The 25,160-nt window shown below is 41.6% G+C and overlaps 1 protein-coding gene across 2 annotated transcripts; it reads left to right on the top strand.

Moving 5' to 3' along the window:
* Nucleotides 1-895: 895 nt before the first annotated feature.
* dhx15 (DEAH (Asp-Glu-Ala-His) box helicase 15) lies at nucleotides 896-25,111 on the top strand. Of its 2 annotated transcripts, none has more exons than XM_072687805.1 (14): nucleotides 896-1,107; nucleotides 4,312-4,657; nucleotides 5,852-6,045; nucleotides 6,301-6,460; nucleotides 7,895-8,113; nucleotides 12,617-12,784; nucleotides 18,685-18,771; nucleotides 19,044-19,193; nucleotides 19,693-19,801; nucleotides 21,103-21,294; nucleotides 22,204-22,326; nucleotides 22,729-22,919; nucleotides 24,046-24,215; nucleotides 24,558-25,111. In XM_072687805.1, the coding sequence occupies exons 1-14, from the start codon at nucleotides 1,100-1,102 to the stop codon at nucleotides 24,673-24,675; spliced, it is 2,235 nt and encodes a 744-aa protein (XP_072543906.1). In that variant the 5' UTR covers nucleotides 896-1,099; the 3' UTR covers nucleotides 24,676-25,111. The 2 variants fall into 2 exon arrangements, with proteins under 2 accessions (XP_072543906.1, XP_072543905.1); XM_072687804.1 differs by lacking the exon at nucleotides 896-1,107 and adding an exon at nucleotides 1,144-1,307.
* Nucleotides 25,112-25,160: the final 49 nt, after the last annotated feature.

Here is a 25,160-nt window from a genome sequence, read left to right as displayed (position 1 = left end):
ATATTATATCTAACAGAAGCTTTTCAGGCTGTATTCATCTATAAGCTCAAAGACTCATTATTTAACATTTAGAGCGCTGTTTGGGTGTGAATAGTTTTATAATGTAACATATAGGAAGTGTGAAGTGTTTTGAGATTTAGTAACAAGTAATTTAAAGCCATATTAAGCTGATAGCTTAGCCAGATCATACATTTGTTCATAACTGATATTTTAGACTTCAGTATTAAGTCGGAAATATAATTTACATGCAAAACACACCACTGATTCACATAATCCCAGCAATATCAGTGATATTAGCCCTGAAGTGTGCCTTTGGCAGAATGCACAAGCTGTATGAAAATGAGAGGCAACAATCGTAGTGGAGCTGGAAACATTAACTGCAAACATATGTGAAATATATAGTGTCTAAATATGATTTATATGTATTAATTGTGTTTCTCACTGGACACCGCAAAAAAAAAAAAACCTATGCTTTTCTAAAGTAATATGGCGAGGTTCGTGTTTCAGTCGCATGAACCCTGCACTCACAGGGTGAAAATAAAATATATGAACAAATTATTGAAAATAATATGAATATTCTGATTAATACAGAGCTACAAACAGGGTCTTTCTTTGGAGTCATCTTTGTTCCATTGATTTAATAGCTCATTCTCTCAGTCTAATCAGTTGCTTCCTCATTCTAACTAAAGCTTTCCCCTCTAAACTTCAAGGTAACATTTATTTAAAGTGAGGTGATTATTTATTAATCGTATCGATATTTATTAAAGGTATGGATTTATTAAATCGAGGGAACTCGGTAATATGCAGGTGGCTGGATGGGTTGCCTGTTCCGTGTACTGAGCTGCTCTCAGTGCTGCCCCGCTCGGTGGGTGTTGGTACTGCAGGCTGGAGGCTGCCGGAGAGGGGAAACCGTAATTTGGCGCTACATGCAACATCCTCCCCGAATCCCTGCTGCACTGCACCCGCAACGTGAGCTCTAAACCAAATTAAAGGGTGCACTCGGCGTAAAACATATGCCGTGTTTTTTTAATAACAGGGGCTGTTTTATTCTTCGCCCTCGCCGCTGAAATCTTTCCCTGTCTCAGTCTCAGAAATAATAATGATGAGGTAAGTGCTTCCGGTCGCCATCTTGTCGTTTAGCGGCGTGTGTGTGTGTGTGTGTGTTTGAGGGTTTGTTTGGAATAATCCTCCGAACGCTCTCCTTTTTATTTTTTGTGTTCTTAACCTTTCTATTACAAGATGTCTAAACGACATCGTTTGGACTTGGGCGATGATTACTCGTCGAGTAAGAAGAGGTCTTCAGACGGGTGGGTTTGAACCGCTGTGGCTTGTGGAGAGATTGCTGCGTGTTTGTGCGGCCGCTGCTCGGCCTCTTTGTGTCTGTAGGACAGGCAGGTTTTAGATGTAATGGGACAGCCGGCGACACTTAAAGCGTTAAAAAAAAATGCAATAACCGCCGTATTCTGCCTTCACGGGGTTGGTATAAAAAAAAAAACGTGTTGGATAAACCAGTAAACCAGAAGAGCGACCGGCTGGTTTGGGTTCGCGTCCGCAGCCGCTAGCTAGTGCTAGCGAGCTAGCTAACATTAGCACGTGGGCACTGCACTCGGCCAATGATGGTTTTTCATTAGTTTGTAATACGCTAACTCTTATTTAGTTCTGTGTGCATGTTCATAATTTAGCCATTTACTCGCAGTGCTGTTAATACTGGTGTTGAATGGATGCTAGCTAAGACAGTTAGCCGGTGTTTTAGCATGGACGTTGCTCACTTGCCCCTCTTCCATGCGGCCTGTGCAGATTATTTTCTGCTTCTCCGTTTTGAGTAACACTGGACTGCACAGTCATGCAGGGTTTACTGATTAACCTACATGTGTGCTTAGTTGATGTCTCATGCTACCTGTGTTGCTCCAGGCACCGAACTGCTCAGTAATATAGCTGGCGCTAGCCAGCAGCTTTAGCATCTGAAGCTAACTCGCGAGCCAGTTCATGTTTGGCGCCGACCGGTGTGCCAGAGACACTTATCTATAGCTAGCTAACGTGAGCTGCAGCGTTAGCAGCTGCTGCTGTTTTGCAGTTACTTAGATGCGATTTTCTCCGATTGTTTGCCATATTGATTCAGAAACGGCAGCTGTCGCCTAAAAGCTGTTCATTTTAACCAGAAGCTGAATGTCACAGCAGCCCGCAAACTCCCAGCGTTGAGCTCTAAACTGAAGCGTGGATGTTGGCCATGCTGGAGGGGAGGGAAGGGGGGGGGGCGTGTTGCTGGATGTCAGGTAACTTTATCTACTTTGAGTAACTAAAGGTGGAGCTGGTGCCCGTTTAAGCAGAACAAGTTACCAGAGTTTCAATAGTAAAACAGAAAAGGTGCTTTAGTAGATGGTTTTTCTTTTCTTCTGTAAGTAGGTAGTTATTTTTATTTACAGGTAGTGCTTCTGTAGGTAGGCAAGCAAGCATACAAGCATATAAAGAAGAAATGTAATTAAACTGTAAATGTATGGCTGTATTTATTCTGAAGCTGACCTGGTTTATAATTTTAGGAAATGTGAAATGGAGGATTGATCTTCAAGGGAAGTTTATCCTGCAGCATTGTTCTCCTGTCCTCTCATATCTGACCTAGTTTATAACAGCAGGCTTTTTAGCTGATGAGTTGAATCATCCGGTACATTGAAGGGATTCCATCAAATGTTCACAGCTTTCCCCTTACCCCAGATATAATTGAGCAAAATAGGGATGTGAAAATGTCAAATAATATTTGTATTGAAACATTGTTTAAATATGTTTAGCTTTAATCAGTAGTTATTGATGTAGGATGTTTAGACTACGCTGGACTACTGTGTTAAAATGTACATTTTACTGCATTTGTAACTTGTCCAAAAGAAATTGTCCAGTTTCTTTAATGCTAATTAAGTAAATAAATGTTTCCGTATTTCCATTTCAGTATATTCCTTCAAGACATGCTTGGTATCTGAAGTTTGCATCCTGAACTACGAATCCAATTTCATTAACAAAAGTAATGAGTCACCCAAAATAGAGCTGGGCAATATGACGATATTGTACCGTATCATAATAAATTTTGATGCACAATATGCTTTTCTAGGCATATTGAGGATATCGCCAGTGCTTAAAAAACACTAATCAACTGCATGTGTCATTACAAACAGTGTAATTAGACTGGTTTAATAAAAGCAGAATATGTTGAGTAAAAATCACTGTTCAGTACTGGAGAGTGTCTGAATTGTAGTTTAAGAATCTGTCATTTAGTCTATGATTATAATTATGATGTGATAAATATTGTGTAAGGTGAAAAAAATGTCTTAAAATATCGTGATGGTGTTTTTACCATATCGCCCTAACCTAAAATCTTATTCAGTGATGTAGAACTTAGCCTTGTAGGTCTAGTGAAAATGTTAAAGAATCGAACTTCAGACACCAGACTTTTGTCGGTAATTGAATAGATTTGAACACAGAGTGGGATATCCATGAAAAAGGGTCATTTTGTTTACAGATACTCTGCTGTGCATTCATTGTGTCTATTGCTCATTAGCAAATTGTGATGCTAGAAAGAATTGCATAAACACAGCATGTAGCAATAGCAAGCAAGCCCTGTGCCTTAAACCACTGACATTTAGTTTTTATTGCATTGTGTGCAAGTACCTGGTGTCAGTAAAATGGATTATTCTGTTGTGCTTTCTGCTGCAACATTTACAGCATACAAGTGGATGCAAAAGGCACAGTGTGAGCCTCTTACGGTGTCCTATATTTATAAGTTATAAGCTGTCCTCTGAGCGCACTGGCTACCTAGTTGAAGCTACATCAGCAGCAGTTCACAAAAGAGGTGCTGCCTGGCTTCATATGAGTCTGAGGAGACTTGCTAGTGATGGGAGTGGGTGAGAGGGAGTAGATCACATGAACAGGGATTTGGTATTTGGCCTTCCAAATTGGGTAGAAAATGGGGTAAAATAAATAAATTTTTTTAATAATTCTTCTTTATTTACAATTATCTTACTGACTGGAAAAGATCCTATATCAGCCCCCCACCCGTGGTAAACTTTGAGTACCAGCCACTGCTGTTTGCATGTTATTTGTATACTGTATTCGGATGGATTAATGATTGATGTTTTTGCCCACCTGACGAAATTAAAAGCTGTGTATTTAGATTGTTGTATTAATGTTTATTAGACGCAGGCTAGCCCATGTTAAAAGTCTTGGTGATGGAATGCAAAGATATTTATTGACTTTCATGTATGTGTAAGTACATTATTTGTTCTTGGTAATCTCTAATTACAAATTGCCCTTTCAATCTCTCAACAGAAAGGACCGTGATAGAGATAGAGATGACCGGTCGAAGGACCGGGATCGTGATAGAGATCGGGACAGGGATCGAGAGAGGGACAGAGATAGGGAGAGCAAGGCCCCCAGCCTGAACCTGAACTCGAGTATGGTGCCTGGAGGAGGCGTGCTTCCTCTTAAGCAGGCGGCTGTACATCAGCAGATCAACCCATTTACCAACTTGCCGCACACGCCACGCTACTACGAGATTCTTAAGAAGCGCCTTCAGCTGCCTGTCTGGGAGTATAAGGAGCGATTCAATGAGATCCTCAACCGCCACCAGAGTTTTGTGCTGGTTGGAGAGACCGGGTCTGGAAAGACCACACAGGTTTGTTGCACTGATTACAGTTCACCAGGGGCAGGCAATATGGGGAAAATATGATTGTGATGCTTTGTTTTTGATCAATTAACTGTTAGCAATAATCTTCATATGATTACTGTTAGCTCCAAACAGCACAAAGTATCCTCTTTGTAATGGAATATGTGATTGTTTAGTGGTAAAGTATTTATTATAGTCACAATATGCTCAGACTACTATTCAGATTCTTTCCCAAACTTAATGCATGGGATGTTTTTTATTCAACATCTGCTGTGCTTAATCTAATTAAACCAGTGTAATTACACTGTTAATAATGAAACCTGCAGCTGATCATTAAGCACTAACAGTATCCTTGATATGCTAAGAAAAGCGTATTGTTATCATAATAAAATGTATCACAATATGATAAATATTTGGTTGCTGGGATTTCCCTCTGTTTGGCACAGATTTGGTTGTAAACAAATTGAGTGGGTTGTCTGTGATTGTAGGTAAAAGTGTGTCTGTTATGTGTACCTAGTCAAACTTATTAGCATCCATAAGCCATTCATCATGATTGTTTCCAAATATTGTGTAGTGATTGGTATTCTATTAATATCAGCAAATCATGTTAAATCTCCTAAATTATATAAAGTTCCTATATATAACCGTGTGTTCATCACACCAAAGCAGCCTGTCTAGCGTTTTATCGTAAGTTCCAGTCTCTTCCAGTTTTCATGTACAACATGTTTGAATCTTTTTCAGGTTTTAGGGCTTCAAAAGTTTGCTCCAGTTTTCAATGTTTACAGCCAAAGGTCCTCAATTTCGAAAACTGTTACTGTTAGAAAATATTGATTTTGACAGATCTTTACATTACTTAAACCTCAAACAGATTTATTAACCTGTTAAGTGTGAAATGTGCTTAATCCCCTGCTTCAGAAGGCCAACTCGGCATTGAGGCACTTGTAAATGAAAGACTAATACAGAGACTAATACAGTTAACTTTTAACGGGTGTGGTCAGTAATGTGCCACTGTGGCAGCCAAATGATGCTCTCACAGGTAGTTTGCAGAGACTACAGGTTCACCAGGTTATGACCCTTCTTTTTGACTGGTCGTTCCAATGCCCATGTGATCATGACTGTTTACTTGATTGTACGCTGACTGTCTCCACTGAACAAGATGACTGAAAGATATGCTTGTCTAAACTGTGCATGTTTTACAAATAGATCCCTCAGTGGTGTGTGGACATGGTCCGGTCTTTACCGGGGCCTAAGCGTGGTGTAGCCTGTACTCAGCCCCGAAGAGTGGCAGCCATGAGTGTGGCTCAGAGGGTGGCGGATGAGATGGACGTCATGCTGGGACAGGAAGTTGGTTACTCCATCAGATTTGAGGACTGTAGCTCAGCAAAAACAATCCTTAAGTGAGTTCATTAATCTTTCATTAATGATATTTTGTGTGATTCAATTTCAATGAAACTAAGATTGTTTTAAAAGTTCTCTAGTACATATAATACATTACTCAAAACAGTCAAGGGGGAGGGGGTAGGAAATGTGAAGGGTTTGTAAGGATTTGCTGCTTATTAGTTAATTTGTACTATGTTTTTGAGAGTTGATGTCATGTCAGTCATAATGTTTTGTAGCTTTAGACTAAGAGCCTAATGCTATTCTGTCTGTAGGTATATGACTGACGGTATGTTGCTCCGTGAGGCTATGAACGACCCCCTCCTTGAGCGATACGGTGTTATCATTCTGGACGAAGCCCATGAGCGCACGCTGGCCACAGATATTCTGATGGGTGTCCTCAAGGAAGTCGTTCGCCAGAGGTCAGACCTAAAGGTGCGTGTGCCTTTAAAAATCACCCGTCATCCACATCAGTGCTAGTCTGCTCCGACATGACACCGTTCCATCACTGTCAATTTGTACAATCCACCCATTTCAGTTCTAGCTTGAGCTGCGGTGGGAGGAAAAATACAAGAGATGAAAATACAACTCTATTTCTCTCTCACTGAGGGACTGCTCTCTGTCCAAGTTTGGAATAGGGTGCTGTAATATGATCTTGTCATCTGAACCTTCTAACCTCATCAGAAGTCATTTCCTTGGTAACTGCTCTGACCGAGCGAGTGCTGATATGTGATTCTCCTGGCGTTCCACATCAAAGGAGAATGGCATAGGGCCAGTGACATGTTACACTCTTCAACATTACCTCCTACAGTACTGCCTTAAATGGTGTGTACCGTCTTGCAAAATGTTTATTTTCAGGAGGGTAGACTAAAGTTGGAATTCATTAATTTAGCAGGAATTATGCTTATCTCGGTTAACATAGCCAAAAATGAATAATAGGGGCTCACTTTAGCTCATCTATTAGGTGCAGAAGCAAAGGACAAATGAATCAATTTGTAGATTAGAGATAATAAGCTGGGTAGAACCAAAATGGGACTCTTTTTGTCTAGGTCAGTGAGGGGCTTAGTATTTAGTCATACATTATAGCTGCGGAAAAATTGGATGGTCACACAACTCCATTTTTGTACTTAAACCACAAAGACTGCCTTTTGAAAAGTGATACTTTTTGAGTGCATTCCTCACCCTGCCACTGCTTTGCTCAGCTTTAACAATCCTGGTTCTCTTTCCCCGCCTTTGCCTGGAAATCAGTGATGAAGCTTCTTCACTGCTGAACGGCTGACAGCTGTGTGGCTGTTTGTTTGCAGACGAATGCAGCCATTCTGCTCAGCAATGCGAGGCCATACCGTTTTGCTGCAGAGCCGAGCCTGCCCCTGGGTCATCCCATTTTAAGGCAATCAGCCCAAGGGGAACAGAAGCACATCGCCTTTTATGGGTGGAATGTGCCGGACCCAATTCTCATAAAGCAGATGGGTAATGACTACTTGTTGTCGGGATCAAATCAAAGGTTATACATGTGTTCAGAGACTGTTAAATGAGGTCTAGGTGACTCTAAATGGTCCCTGGCCCTGTGTCCCCATCCGAATTTGAAGTTTAATTTGCCTTGATTAAGAGCAATTATAATGTCTCTTGGTGCGGAAAGGCGGCAGGGTGGACCTTGGAACGTCTCAGTTGAAAGGCATAGAGGTTCATTTTCCTCCATCAAAGTCCTAATGTGTCTTACAGAATGGGCTTCAGGGAGAACCTAGCATGGCCGCTCGAGCCTGACCTGGGTGAGACGCAGCAGGGTTAGCTCAGCCTATTGTTGCGAAGGGGCCACTTAAAAGCCAATGCAGCGCTCTTACCTCCATTACAATTCTCTTTCTGTCTCAGGTTATTGTCATGAGTGCCACCCTTGATGCCGGAAAGTTCCAGGTGTACTTCGACAGCTGCCCCCTGCTCACTATTCCTGGCAGAACACATCCTGTGGAAATCTTCTACACGCCAGAGCCAGAACGAGACTACCTGGAGGCGGCCATCAGGACGGTTATTCAGATCCACATGTGTGAGGAAGACGAGGGTGACGTTCTGCTCTTCCTCACAGGACAGGAGGTAAGACCCTGTTTAGTCAGAGGTCAATGCTGCCTTTGTGCTTGCGTTTTGGGACAGTGCACCTGTTATGCAGAAAAACAGGTGCTAGGGGCGCTACGTAATGATTTAAATGAAACAATCACCTCTTGTACTGTACAGCTTGTGTATTGCGTGAAAACCATGAGTCAGTAGATTAATTTCCTGACTGAAATCGGGTGCTAGAGGCGCTACGTAATAATATAAAGGAAAACGATCCCCTGTTGCACTCTACAGCTTATGCAGAGTTTATTCTCTGGCAGAAACTTCAGCCAGTACAGTGCAAGATAGGGCTACAGATATATTTACAGGCTGTTTGGACAGGAATACATTAACATGGGTGCTGTGATAATTCTTCTTGTCCACAGGTGCTCCTCCTGAGTTTTGTCATTCGGATCAACCATCCCATGTCCTCTAAGAACATTACAAGCTAATTTGCCTACTGTTTTTCACTGAACGCAGCGTTGGTCTGATCATTTTAGGATACACATCTCCATGTTTTTCCAGTAGATGTCTGTTCCAGTAAAACATGCTGGATTGGGGAATGAAAGTGAAATAAAATAGTTGTTGGAAATCTGCCCAGAACTGAAATAAGAGGCAGTGTAAGTTTGATTAAATGTTGTGGATGACGTTGTGATGTTATTATGCAAACGTTTGGACCCTAGAAGCTCCCTAATTTTGTGGTGATTCTATTGCCGTCTGGATGCAACAGACGCCATGTACCCCTTACTTCAGAGAGGATTACTTATTGTTAGAAATGGTGCTTATGTCAAAAATGCCTCCAATGAGTTTGACTTCTTGCATCACATTTAATTAAAAAACACTGATTTTGAAAAAGAAAAGTTAAAGAATTACAATGCACCACCCACACACTTTTTTACAAATCTACCTTCAACACTGTCCCACAAAGCTGAGATCAATGCTTAGATTGATAATGATTGGCCTTGGTGCTTGGGCAAAGAGCCTGTGTGTGATGTGACCCAGATTCAGACCTGAAATTAAGTCATTTGTTATTTTCCCTTTCTTGCAACTGGTGCCCACCCAACTGGAATAGGGGGTTACATTCCCACCCAGAATGAAATATTGTTACAGATAAAGGGATAGCAACATGGTCGTGCATGTGTGTGTGTGGGGGGGGGTAGCTTGGTGAGAGCAGAAGCATGTAGGTGTTTTGCATACAGTGTGGTCCATAATTAGTTAAACAGTTATTTTTTTTCTTCCAGTTTTGGCTCTGTACTCCAGCACATTTAAATTAAATCAGTGGCTGAGATTAAACTACGTAATGACAATTTTGTTATAAATTTAGAAGTGGTAAGCACAATCAAAAATGTGGGGGGCCGGTGGCAAGATCTTGGACCTTGATTAGCACCATGTGCTCCTCTAAGCATCTAAAAAAATGAAAGCAATCGATGCTTGCAGGATGGGGGAAAACATTTCAGCTTGAGGTTTTGCGATGTGGAACGAATAGAGGAGTCATAAGAAGGTAAAACTTGCTACCGCAAAATTACCACCACATTTCGGATGCAAATGTCAAAGCATCTATTAAAAGGCTCCGGTTGAAAGTAAATGGCTTCTACAGCAGGATAATGATCCAAAAGAATACTTTTGGAATGGCCCTTGCAGTCCACTGACGTGGCTGCAAAAACCAATTGCGAGCTGTGCTTCTGCACAGGCCACGTTGGTGATTTTTCATTTATTAGTTATGAAGTACTCTGCATTAGCGTTTGCTGATTAGCTACAGAGGCTTTTCAGTGCATCTTAATTTAAAGCCAAAATAAATTGGCCATTTGTGCCTAAACTTTTGCTTAAGACTATATAATAATTCTGTAAGTGGATCATTTTATAATTAATTGGACAATTGATTGCTGTTTTCTTGTCCAGATGTGTCGTCACATCATTAGCTCGTGAGTCATAGTCCAGATAGTGTTGCATGTGCTCCTGCTGTATGCTTGTTAGCACAATCTTTTAAAAGGTTCAAATGGTGCTGCACAGTGCAGCTATTTCTCTGCCTATGGGTGTTTTAGGTGCACGTCATGGTGCAGTGGTTTGCTTTAGACCTTAAGCGTTCCTTAAACGTGTGGATTTCATTAAGATTGAATCCCTTTCTGCATCACATGACTTTTCATTTATTAAAGTTTAAGGTCTTTTATCTGAAACCACTGTGATTCTGTTGAATTTTTGCCAGATGCAGCGATATCTACTTGCTGTATCTTAAACAAGCTCCCGCAGATGAAATTCTGTTATTTGCACAACTGCGGCGTTCAGATTAGCCCCAAACTGGCGAGGCTGAAGATTATTTTTCGCTTTTGAATCTGTTCCAACTAATTTGCAACTGCACTATGTAGATTAAAAAGAGCGTTTCAAGAATGTTCATCCAGCATTGTATCAAGCCGACTGTGCAGACCAAGTGGGCTTGTGCTGGCGTCCCACCCCAGGTGCAGGCACTCTTCTTTGGGCACTGCCTCTCATCCCTCTCCCTGGTGTTTTGGCTGTGGGGCCGCCAGTTCTCCTGACAGCTGCTGCATCCAGAGGGCTGATGGTCTATTAATACTTTGGCTAATTTGATCAATCCATTCACATTTACTCTGTCCCGCGTTGTTGTGGCAGGGCTTTGATTAAGAGGCGCGTGGCCATGGGCACCATTTTTGCTCAGTGTTCCCTGGAAGGGGATGTGTCTGCGTGTATTGGCCTTATGAGACAGAGTTCTGCTCATATGGTCATGGTAAACTCGCTCCCTTTTTAATTGTAGATGCAGTATGGTCTGAATAGGCATTTTTCCCCTTTTACTTTCAAGAAATTCAATAGATTCGAATGTCCTCAGTGTGGCATAGTAATGTTCGCATAATGCTTCAATATAGATCTCCAGAAGTAGCTGCAGTGTTATTAAACTGCCCCCACAGTCTAGTGTAATAGGAAGCTCTTTGTAGAATTTCAGGCACATGATCTCCCTTTCTCTTAGCAGTCTTGGCTGCATTGCACACTTCAGCCTGAGGATGGTGCTAGTGCATAGGCTTTGGGCTCTATGTGGTGGCGGCAGTCTTGGCATGTTTTTAGCATATTGTTCCGGCAAGAAGAGGCAGATTTTTGTACCATTTTAAGGCAGGATCTACATTTGTTTCTATAATTGGTGTGTGTACTATGTATAGCCGGGTGCTTTCCTGATGTTCAGAAGTAAGGCTGGTGATGAAGTGATTGCAATTGGCTAAGAGACTGTTAACAATCAGTATTTCATGATTACATTGACAGTAAAATATTGATTTTACTTTTAGTATTGCATTTTGTAGAAAGATCATCAAAGTCACAATATTAAATGTTTCATTACTTACAGCAGCATTGTCTAGCTGTATTGTACTACACTGTATAAATGCATTTTAGGGTGGTATGGATACTTAAACGGGCTCTGTTATGTCTCTTAATTTTCTGTCAGCGGTCTTTTGCCCATTTTGAGAGGAGCACATGTCTCCTGTGTGTAAGTCTACTAGGTTTGTAATGTTCAGCTTCACTTAACTGATCCTTTGTGATTTGCTTCTGGTTATGCATCAGTGCAGCTTTCTCATTTCACATTAGCCCTTCTACATTGCCATCTGGAATAATGAACCGTGCCTGTCTGTATGTATGTGTGCACATGCCCTTGTGACTGCTGCTTTTGACAGCAGAACCACAGGGAGCTCACCCAAGCACCAAGCACTCCAGGTTTAATTTTCTCAGCCACATAACAACTGGCACATGAAGTGTACTGGCACTAAAGCACCATGGCCTCACCAGTGTTGGTGTTTGGTGCCCCTGGGGGCCGGTCGAGGGACAGTTAATGTGATTTATATGTGAAGGCTGGGGTCAAGATTAGTGGAGAACTAATTCAAAATCAACTGCTGGCTTCAGTAACTAGGAGACATGAGACAGCTTGTCTGTCTGTTATGAGCAAGGACAATATAAGGTAAAATCTGAGCTGCCTTAAGTTGCCTCAGTTGTAAGGCTTGCCTGATATTAAAATTGCTCTCCTATATCACACTTCTTAAACTTGAAGGGACATTAGTCATATAAATGCGGTGGCACTGAGGGTGGGTTGCCTGCATTTGCACTTGGGTTTTTGTTTTTGCTTTAGTTTTCATGTTTTACAGGTCTTTATAACTTTTTTTTTTAGTTTTGCAAGTTTGTTCTGTTACTGTGATAGAACTGGGTTCTCCTGTGGCTCAACCATCTAAACTTGAGTGTTGAGTGGCATGAATAGAATAGGGGGGGGGATGATCAGAATGTGGTGTGTTCGAATATACCCAAGACCCAATCTGTTAAAAAAAAAAAAAAAAAAAAAAAAAAAAAATAAATATATATATATATATATATATATATATATATATATATATATATATATATATATATATATATATATATATATATATATGCCTTCGAATGGGACGTCCCTAGTCAATGTTGTATAACCTGACAGCCTTCCATCTTGTGCACTAAGTTGAATCCGAACTTCTTTTCCAGGAAATCGACGAAGCCTGCAAGCGGATCAAACGGGAAATTGATGACCTGGGCCCGGAGGTGGGAGACATCAAAATCATCCCTCTTTACTCCACACTCCCGCCCCAACAGCAACAGAGGATCTTCGAGCCTCCCCCACCTCGCAAGCCCAACGGAGCCATCGGCAGGAAGGTAAACGTCACCTCTCATCTTCCAAGCAGTACTCTACTCAATCATTCATTAAGAACAAGACAGAGAGAGAAAGGGAGGATGGGAACGTTAGCCGAAGTAGTAGAGACAGGCAGGACAGTGAATGGTTGCAGGAGGTTCTGGAAGAGTTTCTTTTCCTCCCCCTCCTTTTTTCCACACTGTCTCATTGCTTTGGTGCAGCACTGACTCACAACATATGCTGCTTTTGTCACATATGCTGATTTTGTTTCCTCTAAATCGCAAGCAGATTATTACTCATGCACTCTTAGCCACTGGAGGATGATCTAGTTATTAGCTTTCATTCACTATGAAATGTTTTTCGTCTCAGCTCATGTATGTCTTGGTTATGGGTAGTAGGCACCTTCAGTTTTTTTTATTTATTTTTTTATTTTATTTATTTATTTATTTTTTTGTGTGTTCGTGGTGATTTCAAGTCCCCTGGTCTCTTATGCTCCTGGCCGTTTCAGAGGGGCAATTTGAACCACCCTCCAACTTGGCACGGATCTGCCGGAATATAATTGAATGCAAATTTACTTTTACTAGGTATTATAGAGACTAATTGAGCTGCTCTGTTTCAGTCTTTTTGCTGTAGCTCTTTTCAGTCCGTTTCATCCTTTAGCAGGTGTAGCATTAGGAGTCCCTTCAATTCATTCTCCCATAGATGCCTTTTGAAGTGTGCACAGAATCAAACGACTACCTCGGCCTCCCTCTCTTCCCTCTGCTCTTCTCCTCTGTGGCTTCATGTCATCATTTCATCTTCCCCAGCCACTTCTATGTTTAAAGAGGTGCAGGAATTTGCACCGGTCTGATTGCCCATAAGCCAGGGTTCTGGCTGCTTTAAAAGTTCAAACATCAGCCGGTGTTTGCTCAGGCTGTTCAAAGGAATGTTGACATGAAACGGCGACATGGATACACTGCCGTGACGACAGTGGCACTCCTGGGATGCAAACCTACTGATTTCCGACTGGAATGGGGAAGCAACTAGTAAGAGTGTCTGTCTGTCGACAAAATGCTGGGAAAGCTAACATTTTCTTGTAAATTGTCAGTTGTAATCCGCCCCTTACCCAGCCCCCAAACTCCAGACTCAGGCTTTGAAATGACCGCAGTTCCGCCCACACCCTGGTGATTTTCTTAGAGGTGTCTGACCAGCCTTCTGGCGTTCCAGTATTATTTTTCTGCATCCTACCTTGTCTGTCCCTGGGTGACTTCAGTTGCATAGAGATGAGCTCAAATTACCTTGTTAAAATGTCATCTTGTCAGACCCCCTGGCATACATTACCCACAATGCAAATGAGCCTCCTTTGGTGCGCGTGTGGGACAGGGTGTGGATGTTGACTGCACACCTGTGCAGGAACACAGTGGCCAGTACTGCATTGATGACAGTGGTTTTTGTGGGACTCTGTTAAGCAGTAATGCACGTCTTGATTAGCTTTCAAATCAGTCCAGCTTTGATCATATGTATATAGGGATTTGAGAAATGTCACCTACTGAAGTGCAAGGAAAGGTAATCGGGGAATTAAAGGACAGAGACAAGGGCATCTGTCTTAGATGATTATATTTGATTTATATATATATTTTTTTTACATCATCTGTTGCCTCAATTTTTTGACTGTCATTGCGATGCTCTAACCATCCTTTAAGATCCACAGAAGATAAGCATCCAGACTTGCTGTCTTCAAACGCAGACTAAAGACCCACCTGTTCCAAGAGTACTTGGGGCATATTGTAGTGTAGAGTATTGTGGTCTCCATACTGATGTTTGTGTTTAGTGGTATCTAAGCTTTGAGGTATCTTTTGGATCCAAGTCTATACAAACTAGCTTAAGGTATTTTCTGAGTAAACAGTGAAGCACTTTTGTAAGGTGCTTTGGATAAGAGCATCTGCTAAATGCCGTAAATATAAATGCAGTGCTCATCCCTTTCTGACCTAATCACGCAGTCTCCTTTTTTTAATTATTTAATGTGTCATTGCAGCACTTGATCAGTTGGCGCTGGTAAAGTATAGGTACAGTTAGACAGTGCCTCTACCCCATTACTGTCTAAGACCCACAAGTATCACACCACTTTAATGCCCTAATGATGAAAAAGTTGTTTAGTTTAATACTGCATCAGACAGAGTGGACCCTGCAGTGCTTGTTTGGTAATGCTTATGGAGCCAAGCACAGACACAATCAATGCAATTGATTGGGTGTCCCATGTAAATATGATTATAAGCAGATTGTTCTCTCAGTGGTGGGAAGGATAACTCCACTATAAATACTGGATATGATTACCCTTGATGTTTTATGATGACCCTGTTTTTTTTTTTTTGTCTGTTTTGTTTTTTTGTTTTTTTGTTTTTTTGTTATGCTCCTGTTAAAAGCTTTTTTTCCTGTCCATACAGATAACACTGAAGTGCCAAGTTTTATGTAAAATTGGCATTTTTCATAAAGCTCCCCACCTCTGCCTAATGCTTGATATCTTTGAAGACTTTGTTGAAATTCCTAAGATTGTGATCAGTTTAATGATTACTTGATTCTGTTAGAACTGGTCTATGAGAGGCTGATGAAGCTTGTAAACATGTAATATCACGATACTTCAAAAAGTTTACAATGTGGTTGTTTTTAAATCCACTAACTTCCAATCGACAGAAAGCCAGTGAAGGCAAAATTTAATACAGTATGAAACGATGAGAGCACACTAGTTATGTAATCTTTCACAAACTGCTAACCATTTTCCAGTGAACCACGACTGACTCTTTTCTTTTTTTTTTCTTTTTCTTTTTTTTTTTGTTGGTTGTTTTGTTTTTTTTCTTTGTTTGGCGCCCCTTCTTTCCTATTTGCTAATTGAGCTTTTGAATTCTTACTGTAGGTTGTGAATTGAGTGCGTATGCTGCCTAATTACTTTGTCTTAAACTACCTTTTTTTGACTGGGAGGTAAAATAGTGAGAGGGGAAACTATTCTAAAGAATTTAGTAAATTTAAATTGGGCTTGCTCAGGTGAGAGATATCGCCTGTCCTGGCCAGCCACATTTATTCTGGACCTTTTGCATGTGGATCATTGAATCCACAAAGATGCAATTTCTCTACACCTTATGGGTCAGTGCGTATGGCTCTGGATGTGTAATGCATTCAGTGCTTTTGCCATGCAATTTAAGCTGATGATTTCCATGACTTTTCCTCCCCCTCCCCCCTTGGAATATTTTAAGGTAGATATTTTTCCAGGTGTTCATCCCCCCCCCCTTTAAACTGATAACCACTGTCACCAGGCCTTTCTTCCGTCAGACGACCGGAACGCTCCAGAACCCTCTGTCATTCAGTAGTCTGTTTTGAGTGTGCTCTGTTGGCTTGGGTCGTGGCCCCCTGCCTCCAGGCGCCAGATGGGCCTTTTTCAGCTAGCTCTTCCATCCTCTCCATGAATATATAGCCAGATGATTCCTTTTCAGTGGTTGAGTTACATGAGGTCAAGGCAAGGGAGGCTGCATTAATAGCTAATATTAAAAGGTAGGAATTAATCATCTTGGAAATATGCCTTCAATGTGAATTTTTTTTTTTTTTTTTTTTGGTGTGTGTCTTAGACTTAGAAATGGGTCTGAATTGCAACAAACCAGTTCAAATGTGTGCTTCGGAGTGATGCCACGCAAGGCCTACTTCTAGGTCCCCTTAGAAGTTTGGTTAAGAAGGTTAAGGTTTTCTACAGTGTTTTCCCTTATTATCTTTAATATTAAGGGCATGTATTTCGGGACGTCTTGGGTATTTTTGCAATAGCGTGTTTGGTTTTCAGGAGCACTAGCCCTGAAAATTCAGTATGTTTGGTTGTGAAAGCTGTTTTTGAGCCTGGGAGCAGCCTAGAGAACCGATCCCTGATCCTCCTGAAATCTGGACTTCGCTTCAAGCAGACTCTCATTTTGTCATGTGACTGCTTCGACTTATTGCCTGCATGGCTAAAAACCTCCTCCTACGAGAACAGCTCATCATTTGCAGGTGTTCACTGCTTGAGTGTTTGTATCCAAGGAAAATAAGCAATACGGATCATCCTGGATCCTACCATTTAGCAAATACGTGTTCAGAAAAATGATGTTTGAAAGTGCACAGTCGATATGCAGTTGATGTTAAGAATAACTGGTCATGGTAAACTGCAACCTTTTTAGAAGTTGTTCCAAGTAACACATGATTGTCCAGTGGCATAGCAAATTTATTAATGTTCTAAAAGAATGTCATTTTGGACAGAGAATCCAGGCCGTGTCCAGTGCAGGCTGGATCGTGCCGGCGCCTCATGCTGCCCAAAGGGCGCTTTTACGTAATGGAAGCATCCACCAGTGGGGCAAGCTTGCGTGCAAGGAACTGTTACTCTCCTCCCTCCCTCCCTCCCCCTCCCCTCCCCTCTGTACGACGCTCTCTCCTCACGTTTGTGTAAACGCTGACTGAGAGACCCATAGGGTGATGTGACTCATTTGATTTCTTCTCCCCGATTCAGCTTTCATTTTTCATAGGCAGTCTTGCTTTAGGGGATAATTGTAATGGAAAAGGATCTTTGACTGAAGGAATCTTAACTCCACAGGCTCCTGCACACTCCCATCTCTTCTTCCAACCGAACTACACTTCCCTGGTTCCCTTTTTGCTCTTCCCATCTTCCCTCTCTTATCTGTGCATTTGTATGCTCTGTTATATCTGAGAAAAAACATAAATGTTGCAGCCACCCCTGCTGCTTTGATCAGGTGTGTGTGAATCTGACGACTGATCCCCTGAACTCTCTCCCTTTTCTAAATCTGTGGTGCAGTTTGCTGTTTGAATACTTCAGTTCTTTCCAAATGCAAAGTTGTACTGTAGCTTTTATTCTCATGATTTGCAGCCTTTACCTCAAAGCAGATAACTCAGAAAACAATCACCTTTTCCCATCTTCAGTTAATTAGATATCTAACTTTGTTTTTGGACTTTAGGAGTTCCCCCTCTGTTAGTCAGTGTGAAGGATTTTAATTTGGCCCTCTTTCTTATGCTACATCATGATTTGCATGTTGTGAACGCCTCGGGGTGTATGAATCATCTACCTCTGCGTTACTATGTTTGTCCAATGTGACAGGCTTTTCTCTGAGGCGATTTACAGCTCAAATCCCTTCTACCGCCAACCTCTTCTCGGGGCTTTCGTTCTCCTCTTGAGCAGACACTTTGTCTCGGCATATCAAAGACGCCAGCGGTCTCCAGCTCTTGGTGTGCTCAGTGTGTCACTATACCACACGCGTGGGCCACCCGTACTCCAAGACCAAGAGCCTGAGTGAACGAGGGAGAGTGACGTGGCATGAATAATGGAGATTTTTGGAGGTGGGCTGCCCCAGTGAGAGGAAGCTCCACACTGTGCGCAGGCATGTGTCTTCCCTCCAAAAAGAGCAGCAGTAATGTGTCTGGACGGGCTGTTCGAAGGAGAGCAGTCCAGCTCAGCCTGCACACAGCCGATTTGACTTGATTGCAGCAACTGTTGCTGTACTCCCCTGTTGGGTTGCGTTAGGCTTCTGTGCCGAACAGCTCACTGGAGTGTCTCTAAGGATTTCGTTCCTGTGCGCTTTTGCCTTTTATATCCTCACTGAAATACAGTGCTAATTTACATGTGCATACAGTTTTGCAGATCACTTTTACAGATCTTGCATATCCTAACAAATGAGGTAGGTATGCATCCATGCAGTGGGTTAGTTGGCCGTATGTGCCAAGAGAAACATTGCATAGAAAACGAATCCTTTTAGATGTCTCTTTAAAATGGGTTAGTTTGCACTTCTTTATGTGGGAAATAGTTTATTAGGGTATGAGACAATACTTCTGACATGATACTTAAATCTAGAGTTTCCCTGTCTATTTACCACTGTAGCTATTTCCTCTGCTTAATCTAAACCTCATCGCTGTTCTGCCTCCGCAGGTCGTGGTGTCCACAAACATCGCTGAGACGTCCCTGACCATTGACGGCGTGGTGTTTGTAATTGATCCAGGCTTTGCCAAGCAAAAGGTTAGCCCTCCTCCGCCGCACTCTGCTAATCTCACCCCATCATCTGTTTCTCCTGCTTCTGAAATCCCCCGATAAACCGAGTGGCAGGGCCCTGACAGCGGTCTGAGATGGAGAAGCTAGTTAGTTATTCTGCTGACATTTCCCTGTCCTTGCTGCTCCTGTCATACATGTAGTCCTGTCGCAGTTGAGTGATGGGATCACATTGGCATATTGTACTGGGACTCTGCTGCAGTGGATGTCACATATTCAATCTGCATTCCTGCCTTGTTCAGGTGTATAACCCACGTATCAGGGTGGAGTCACTGCTCGTGACGGCTATCAGCAAAGCCTCAGCCCAACAGAGAGCGGGGCGTGCTGGACGTACACGTCCAGGGAAATGCTTCCGCCTCTACACAGAGAAGGCATACAAGACCGAGATGCAGGTGAGTGGCCTTTTAATAGACGTTCAAAGAGTGTACGAATTGCGTACATGCGTCCGTATGCATAACGTGCTTTTTACACAGATACAGTATTTAATTATAAATCACTGTAAAGCTTGCCAAAAGGTACAGTGTACTGAATTTAGTATGTGCGATAGTGAGAGTAGTACGAAGGCTTATACTAATTGTATTGCATGCTGTGAAGACCTCCTGCTAGTGTTCCTACTGAACCTCTCTATAAATCTCTGGTAGTTTTTTTTTTTTTTTTTTTTTTTTTTTTTATAAATAAATAACCAGCCTTATTTAAAATAAGACATCCTGACAAATGGCAATGTGAAAAGTCTTTCCCTTAAACAGCCGACAAAGTGAATTTTAAAATGTGTTAAATTAGATCCTCAATGCGCCACTCTCTGCTCTCTTGACACACGAGAACCTGTTGGGACATGATGAGACTAATTCATTCTCTTTTTCGTCTCATTCTCTCTGTCCTTCTGTCTGACAGGATAACACGTATCCTGAGATTCTCAGGTCAAACTTGGGCTCTGTGGTGTTACAGCTGAAGAAACTTGGTATTGATGACCTGGTGCACTTTGACTTCATGGACCCACCAGGTACATTAACAATTGATGAAAATAACTGAGCCAAAAAAGGTTGATTTGAGGTTTTAATTGCAGTGAAATTGCAGAAATGTACAATGGCATGCAAAAGTGTGTGCCCCCCTGGTCAAACTGTTACTTTGAATAGCTAGGATTTCCAGTTCTTTTCATAGCCATATAAGTCTCAGTTCTGTTTTGGTTGTCTGATTTTATATGTGGGGAATGTTTCCAGACATTCTGGCCATTCTGGAAAAAGTGATGTTTACTTTCTGTACACTGAATAATTGCAATCTGATTTCAGATGGTGGATCTTTCCTGACAAGCCAGTGTTCCAAATGTGCACGTTTTGTAATGGAAATGGCTAATAATGTAATATTTAAGATTCCAAAGTAAGCTGCTGGTTTAGCTGCATGGCTAAGTGACACAGCTACTACAGACACACTTCTCTTTTTTTAATGAATTTAGGTTTTGCTCCTCCTTTTGCCACCTCAAATGAAAATAATGACTGTAAATTTCTCACACTTCCTCTACATTTCATGGATGGTGCAACAATGACCACCCCCCCATACACAGGCACCATAAACCAGATTTTTTTCCCTGAGAAATGTGGAGGAATTTGTAGTGCTAAATGAAACCGAAGCAAACAGTTTGCCTGGTGATATTTGCTGAGCGCTCACTCCATGCTCTGCAGTTTAATGTACCTTTTAGTTTTCTCTCTTATTGATTTGTTCTTGGTTTAACATATCAGCACCTCTCGTAGTATAGCAGTCAATAGTTTATTGCTGATGAGGGTGCACAGAAGATAGATTACATTTTCCAACTTGAGCCAGCACATGTAACGCTACATGCTTTCGCCAGGTGTGTGTGTATGTATATAGTACATACGATCAATACAAAGTGTTAATGACCCAACTAATGGCTGCCTTTTATGAAATGAAGTTTTCCTGAGTGACAAAGTGAGGAACTTTGCATTTTCCACTGTTCAGCAGCCTCTTCGAAGCCCAGGGCGAAGCTAATTTTCACTTAACATGCAACTGGTCGTTAGGCCCTGCCTTTCCTGAGCCAAAGGTCAATAATTGAATTTTGTGGTGCGTGTGCATGTGGCTAGGGTTCACTCTCCTGATGTGTGACTAGTGTTGATATATTAACTGCAGAGTTTCTGCTTTAATTGTGTTAGTGGCCATGTTTTGGTGTGCTGTTGGGTTGGATTGATTAATATCCTTTGCCTACGTTAAAAGTAATTTGAGTATCTGGAGGATGTGTTTTTATGTTTTTTTCCCTTGTAATTAAAAAACTTTTTTTATATATGAAAACAGCTCCGGAGACTTTGATGCGTGCCCTGGAGTTGCTCAACTATCTGGCGGCTCTAAATGATGATGGAGACTTGACTGAGCTGGGCTCTATGATGGCAGAGTTCCCACTGGATCCTCAGCTGGCTAAAATGGTTATTGCCAGCTGCGAGTTCAACTGCTCCAATGAGATCCTCTCCATCACCGCTATGCTATCAGGTAATATTTACTCAAAGCCACTGCCAAATGCGGCCATAAATTAGAAGTTACATGCATGTTTGAGTTGGTGGCTTAAACACAAGTTCTCCTTTAAGATGGTTCAAACTTTCCTGATTTGGTGTGGTCATGTTTTATAAACTCCTAGAAAATCCCTTTATGGATGGTTTTTGTCTACTGTTTCCGTGCTGAACATTCTTGAAAGCAATATTAGTAGTATCCTACCTTTTTGTGTTTTGTTACATAGCTAGTTGATGTTATCCAGAAGTCAACTTCTGTAGTACTGTGGAGCAATCACAGTTCAATACTTGCAAGCTAAGTGTGTCCAGTTGTCCCTTTTTAGATGAATTCAGTGTCTTTTGGAGGGGTGGGGGAGAGTATGGATACAGAAACAAAGGGCTTTAGGGGAGATGTGTATTATTGCCAGGTTAGCTTGCAAGCCAACTTGGGTATGCCCAATGTGTCAGTCTAACCTTTTATATGGTGTTATATGGCTGATCTAAATTATCCATATAAGATTTGTCTATCAATTAAGTCTTGTTGCAGATGCCTAATTACGGAAGCCTTTAAAGCAAAGCTCTTGCAGAATATACTGGACGAAAATGAGAAGTTTGAATGATTCAGATTAGTTTTTGGTAAAATTGACGTCTATTCCTGCTAACTTGCCCTGATTGGGATGGTTCCCGAGACTGTTTGACTGAAGATGAACTTTATTGCTGCAGTGCGCACCTCTGGAACATCCCACTTTAAGGCAAATGGAAGCTGCGTGTGCGCCTACTCCTACCCCCCTCTTGGTGTAGCATACCCTGTGCCGTGCTCTAGCCTCTGAACTAGGCCTTGTGTCCTGTTTGGGTGAACACTTGACTCATCCCTATGGGCGGCTGTGTTGGGGCCCATACCAACCTTGTTTAGTCCCACAGTGCTTCGTGCGCCCAACTGAAGCCAAGAAGGCAGCTGATGAGTCCAAGATGAGGTTCGCCCACATCGACGGAGACCACCTGACCTTGCTGAATGTCTACCATGCCTTTAAACAAAGTATGTACACTAACTTTGATTACAATTTAAGATTTTATTTATTTATTTTAGAAAAATATATGTATTTAAGTAAACATTTTGAAAATGCTTTGCATTTACAATTTTACTGTTCTGCTGCTTCTGTGAATAGTTGTGGTGTGCTGTTTTGTTTGCTATGTAGTCATTTAGTTTTCAGAGTTAATTTTCAGTCTTGTTAATCTTTTTAATTTTGAGAAATGAACGTTGCTAAATTATTAATGTTCTTTAGCCAAACTTCCAGGTCTCTAAGTATTTGCTTATACAGCAGACACGATAAAGACAAGATTAGTTAGTCAGATAACATTTTGGAAGATGGTTCAGGTGTTCTTAGGTTGTTGTGTAACAACTTCAGTTATTACTACGCTGTCCGTCCTTTCGTTTCAGACCATGAGTCAGTGCAGTGGTGCTATGACAACTTTGTGAACTACCGATCGCTGATGTCCGCCGATAACGTACGGCAGCAGCTGTCGCGCATCATGGACCGCTTCAACCTGCCGCGGCGCAGCACAGAGTTCACCAGCCGAGATTACTACATCAACATCCGACGCGCGCTTGTCACCGGCTTCTTCATGCAGGTGTGTTTGCATGCGTTTGCTCAGCCGTGTGTGTAATAGGGAATGGAGGTGGGGGAGGGGTCAGTGCTGGGTTATCTCTGGTACTTTGTGTCTGATGGCTGATTAGTAACTGTTTTAAATTCTGCTCCAAATACAAGAGACAATACTTAAAGGCCCTGAAGGGCACAGCTGAATATTCGTCCTCTTAAATTCAAAGGATGCTGAAGTTTTGTCCTGCAGCTATCTAGAATGCCTTGCACTAATATATTGGAATTAGTCTGTTTTATCTTGGAGGCTCAGAGCTAATGTGTTGACATGTGAACACAGAGCCATTTTGATGTGGCCTTAAGGGTCTCATCAGAGAACTTGATAAATCAAGTTGTATTGGCTTTCGTCGCCAGAACAATGGGCATATTGCCTACATGGTAAACATCTCTTGCCAAAAGGGACAACGTAATGGAGTTGCCAAGTCATGGAATTGTGGTCACATGTGAGCGTGGCTGACAGCTTATTAGGGTTAATGGGCAGATAATTATTTGGCAGACATTTAACAAATGATGCATGATTTTGAGCTTCATAGTAGTCTTGTATTTGTTATTTATTTATTTTTACAAGAGTTTCTTGCTGTCCAGAATGATCACCGTACCTTTTGTACTCTTTCCTCATAATGAATAAGTACAGACCTTGTTGCAAGCATGTAATCACTCATGCGTGCCATTATAATGGATGGCTCTATTTCAAAGTGTGACCATTTAAGCACATAATAAGAAATGGTCCCTTTTTGGGCTGCCTAGAGAAAACAAATGGCATTTTTAGTGGGTCTGTTTCTAGAAAGGGGTACTTGAAAACAAGCGACCTGACTAGTTGAATTGCTCCATTAATATCAAAATATTTGTCAACATTAACCTTTACCGGCGAGACAAATTTGTGCCTTCATGTACGAATTAAGAAGCACTCTATTGCCAACGTCTCTGTTTGCCGTGGGATTTTATTGAGACTGATTGCTCAGGTTAATCTCCATGTTCGTATACTGCATGTTTAAGTGGCTGAAGGTGTGTGTAGGTGTGTGTGTAGGTGTGTGTGTGTGGAGGAGGAGGGTGAGACTGTGTAAGATTTATTTGTTAATTTGCTTCTGGGGTGTTATCAGGTGGCCCACCTGGAGCGTACGGGGCACTATTTGACGGTGAAGGACAACCAGGTGGTCCAGCTGCACCCCTCCACTGTGCTGGACCACAAGCCTGAGTGGGTGCTCTACAATGAGTTTGTGCTGACCACCAAGAACTACATCCGCACCTGCACGGACATCAAACCCGAGTGGTAAGCTAAAAATCTTTTTCTGGAGCTCGTTTGTGTGCCCTTATGCAAATACAGGATGTGTCTGCAGCCTTTTTTTGGGGGTGGGGAGAGAATGTAATTTACGCAAGTGAGCTCACGCTGTGTAAGGTAATGGGAGCTGGTATTGGAATTGGGGTGATTTTAAAATTGTATATTCTTCTTTATAGTTTAGTTTTTACCAGTAAAAATGTGGACTATTGGTCAATACTCTGAACAGTCGTACAGATGAGACCCTCTTAAAGGTTCTACAAAAGATAGAAGCCCAATGCATCTACTGATAAAGCTGTGTGACTTGATTATTTACTCATAAATGTTTGCTTTTAGGCTGGTGAAAATTGCTCCACAGTACTACGAGATGAGCAACTTCCCTCAGTGTGAAGCCAAGAGGCAACTGGAGCGCATCATCGCTAAACTCCAAACCAAGGAATACTCTCAATACTAAATGCCCTGGTTGGCATATTAAATTTAACCCTCAGCTCTCCATGAGCTTTCTTCTCTGAACTCTGAAAGTTGTACATTGTCATCTTTTCAACATTAGGTTGCCATTTATATATATTTTCTCTTTTTGTTTCAGTTTAATGTTAAGATTATTTTTATAAGATTTTTTTTCTTGCTCCCATCCCTTCCTTTTCTTTCTTTTTTTGGTCACCTGAGATATTGTGAAGCGGTCACTGTAAGGCACTAAGGGATCGGTTGAATTGGGAGTGAATGCTCAACAGGGATACAGTCATTGACCATCTTTATGCATGATCATTCATGTGGATGTTGACATTCCTTATAGACATTGTGAACTTTTACTGATGTAACTGAGTAGACAAGTCCTTGTTTATTCTGTTTAAAATTTTTTGAATTCAATAAAAAAAAAAGTATTGATATCAGCTGCGGTTGCCTTGATTGAGTGTGCTCATTTGAAGTTGCTGCCTTGTT

This window comes from Salminus brasiliensis, chromosome 9, assembly GCF_030463535.1.
Source record: "Salminus brasiliensis chromosome 9, fSalBra1.hap2, whole genome shotgun sequence".
Taxonomy (NCBI): Eukaryota; Metazoa; Chordata; class Actinopteri; order Characiformes; family Bryconidae; genus Salminus; species Salminus brasiliensis.
The sequence above is the reverse complement of the archived record's forward strand: the minus strand, read 5'-3'. Positions and strand labels throughout refer to the sequence as shown.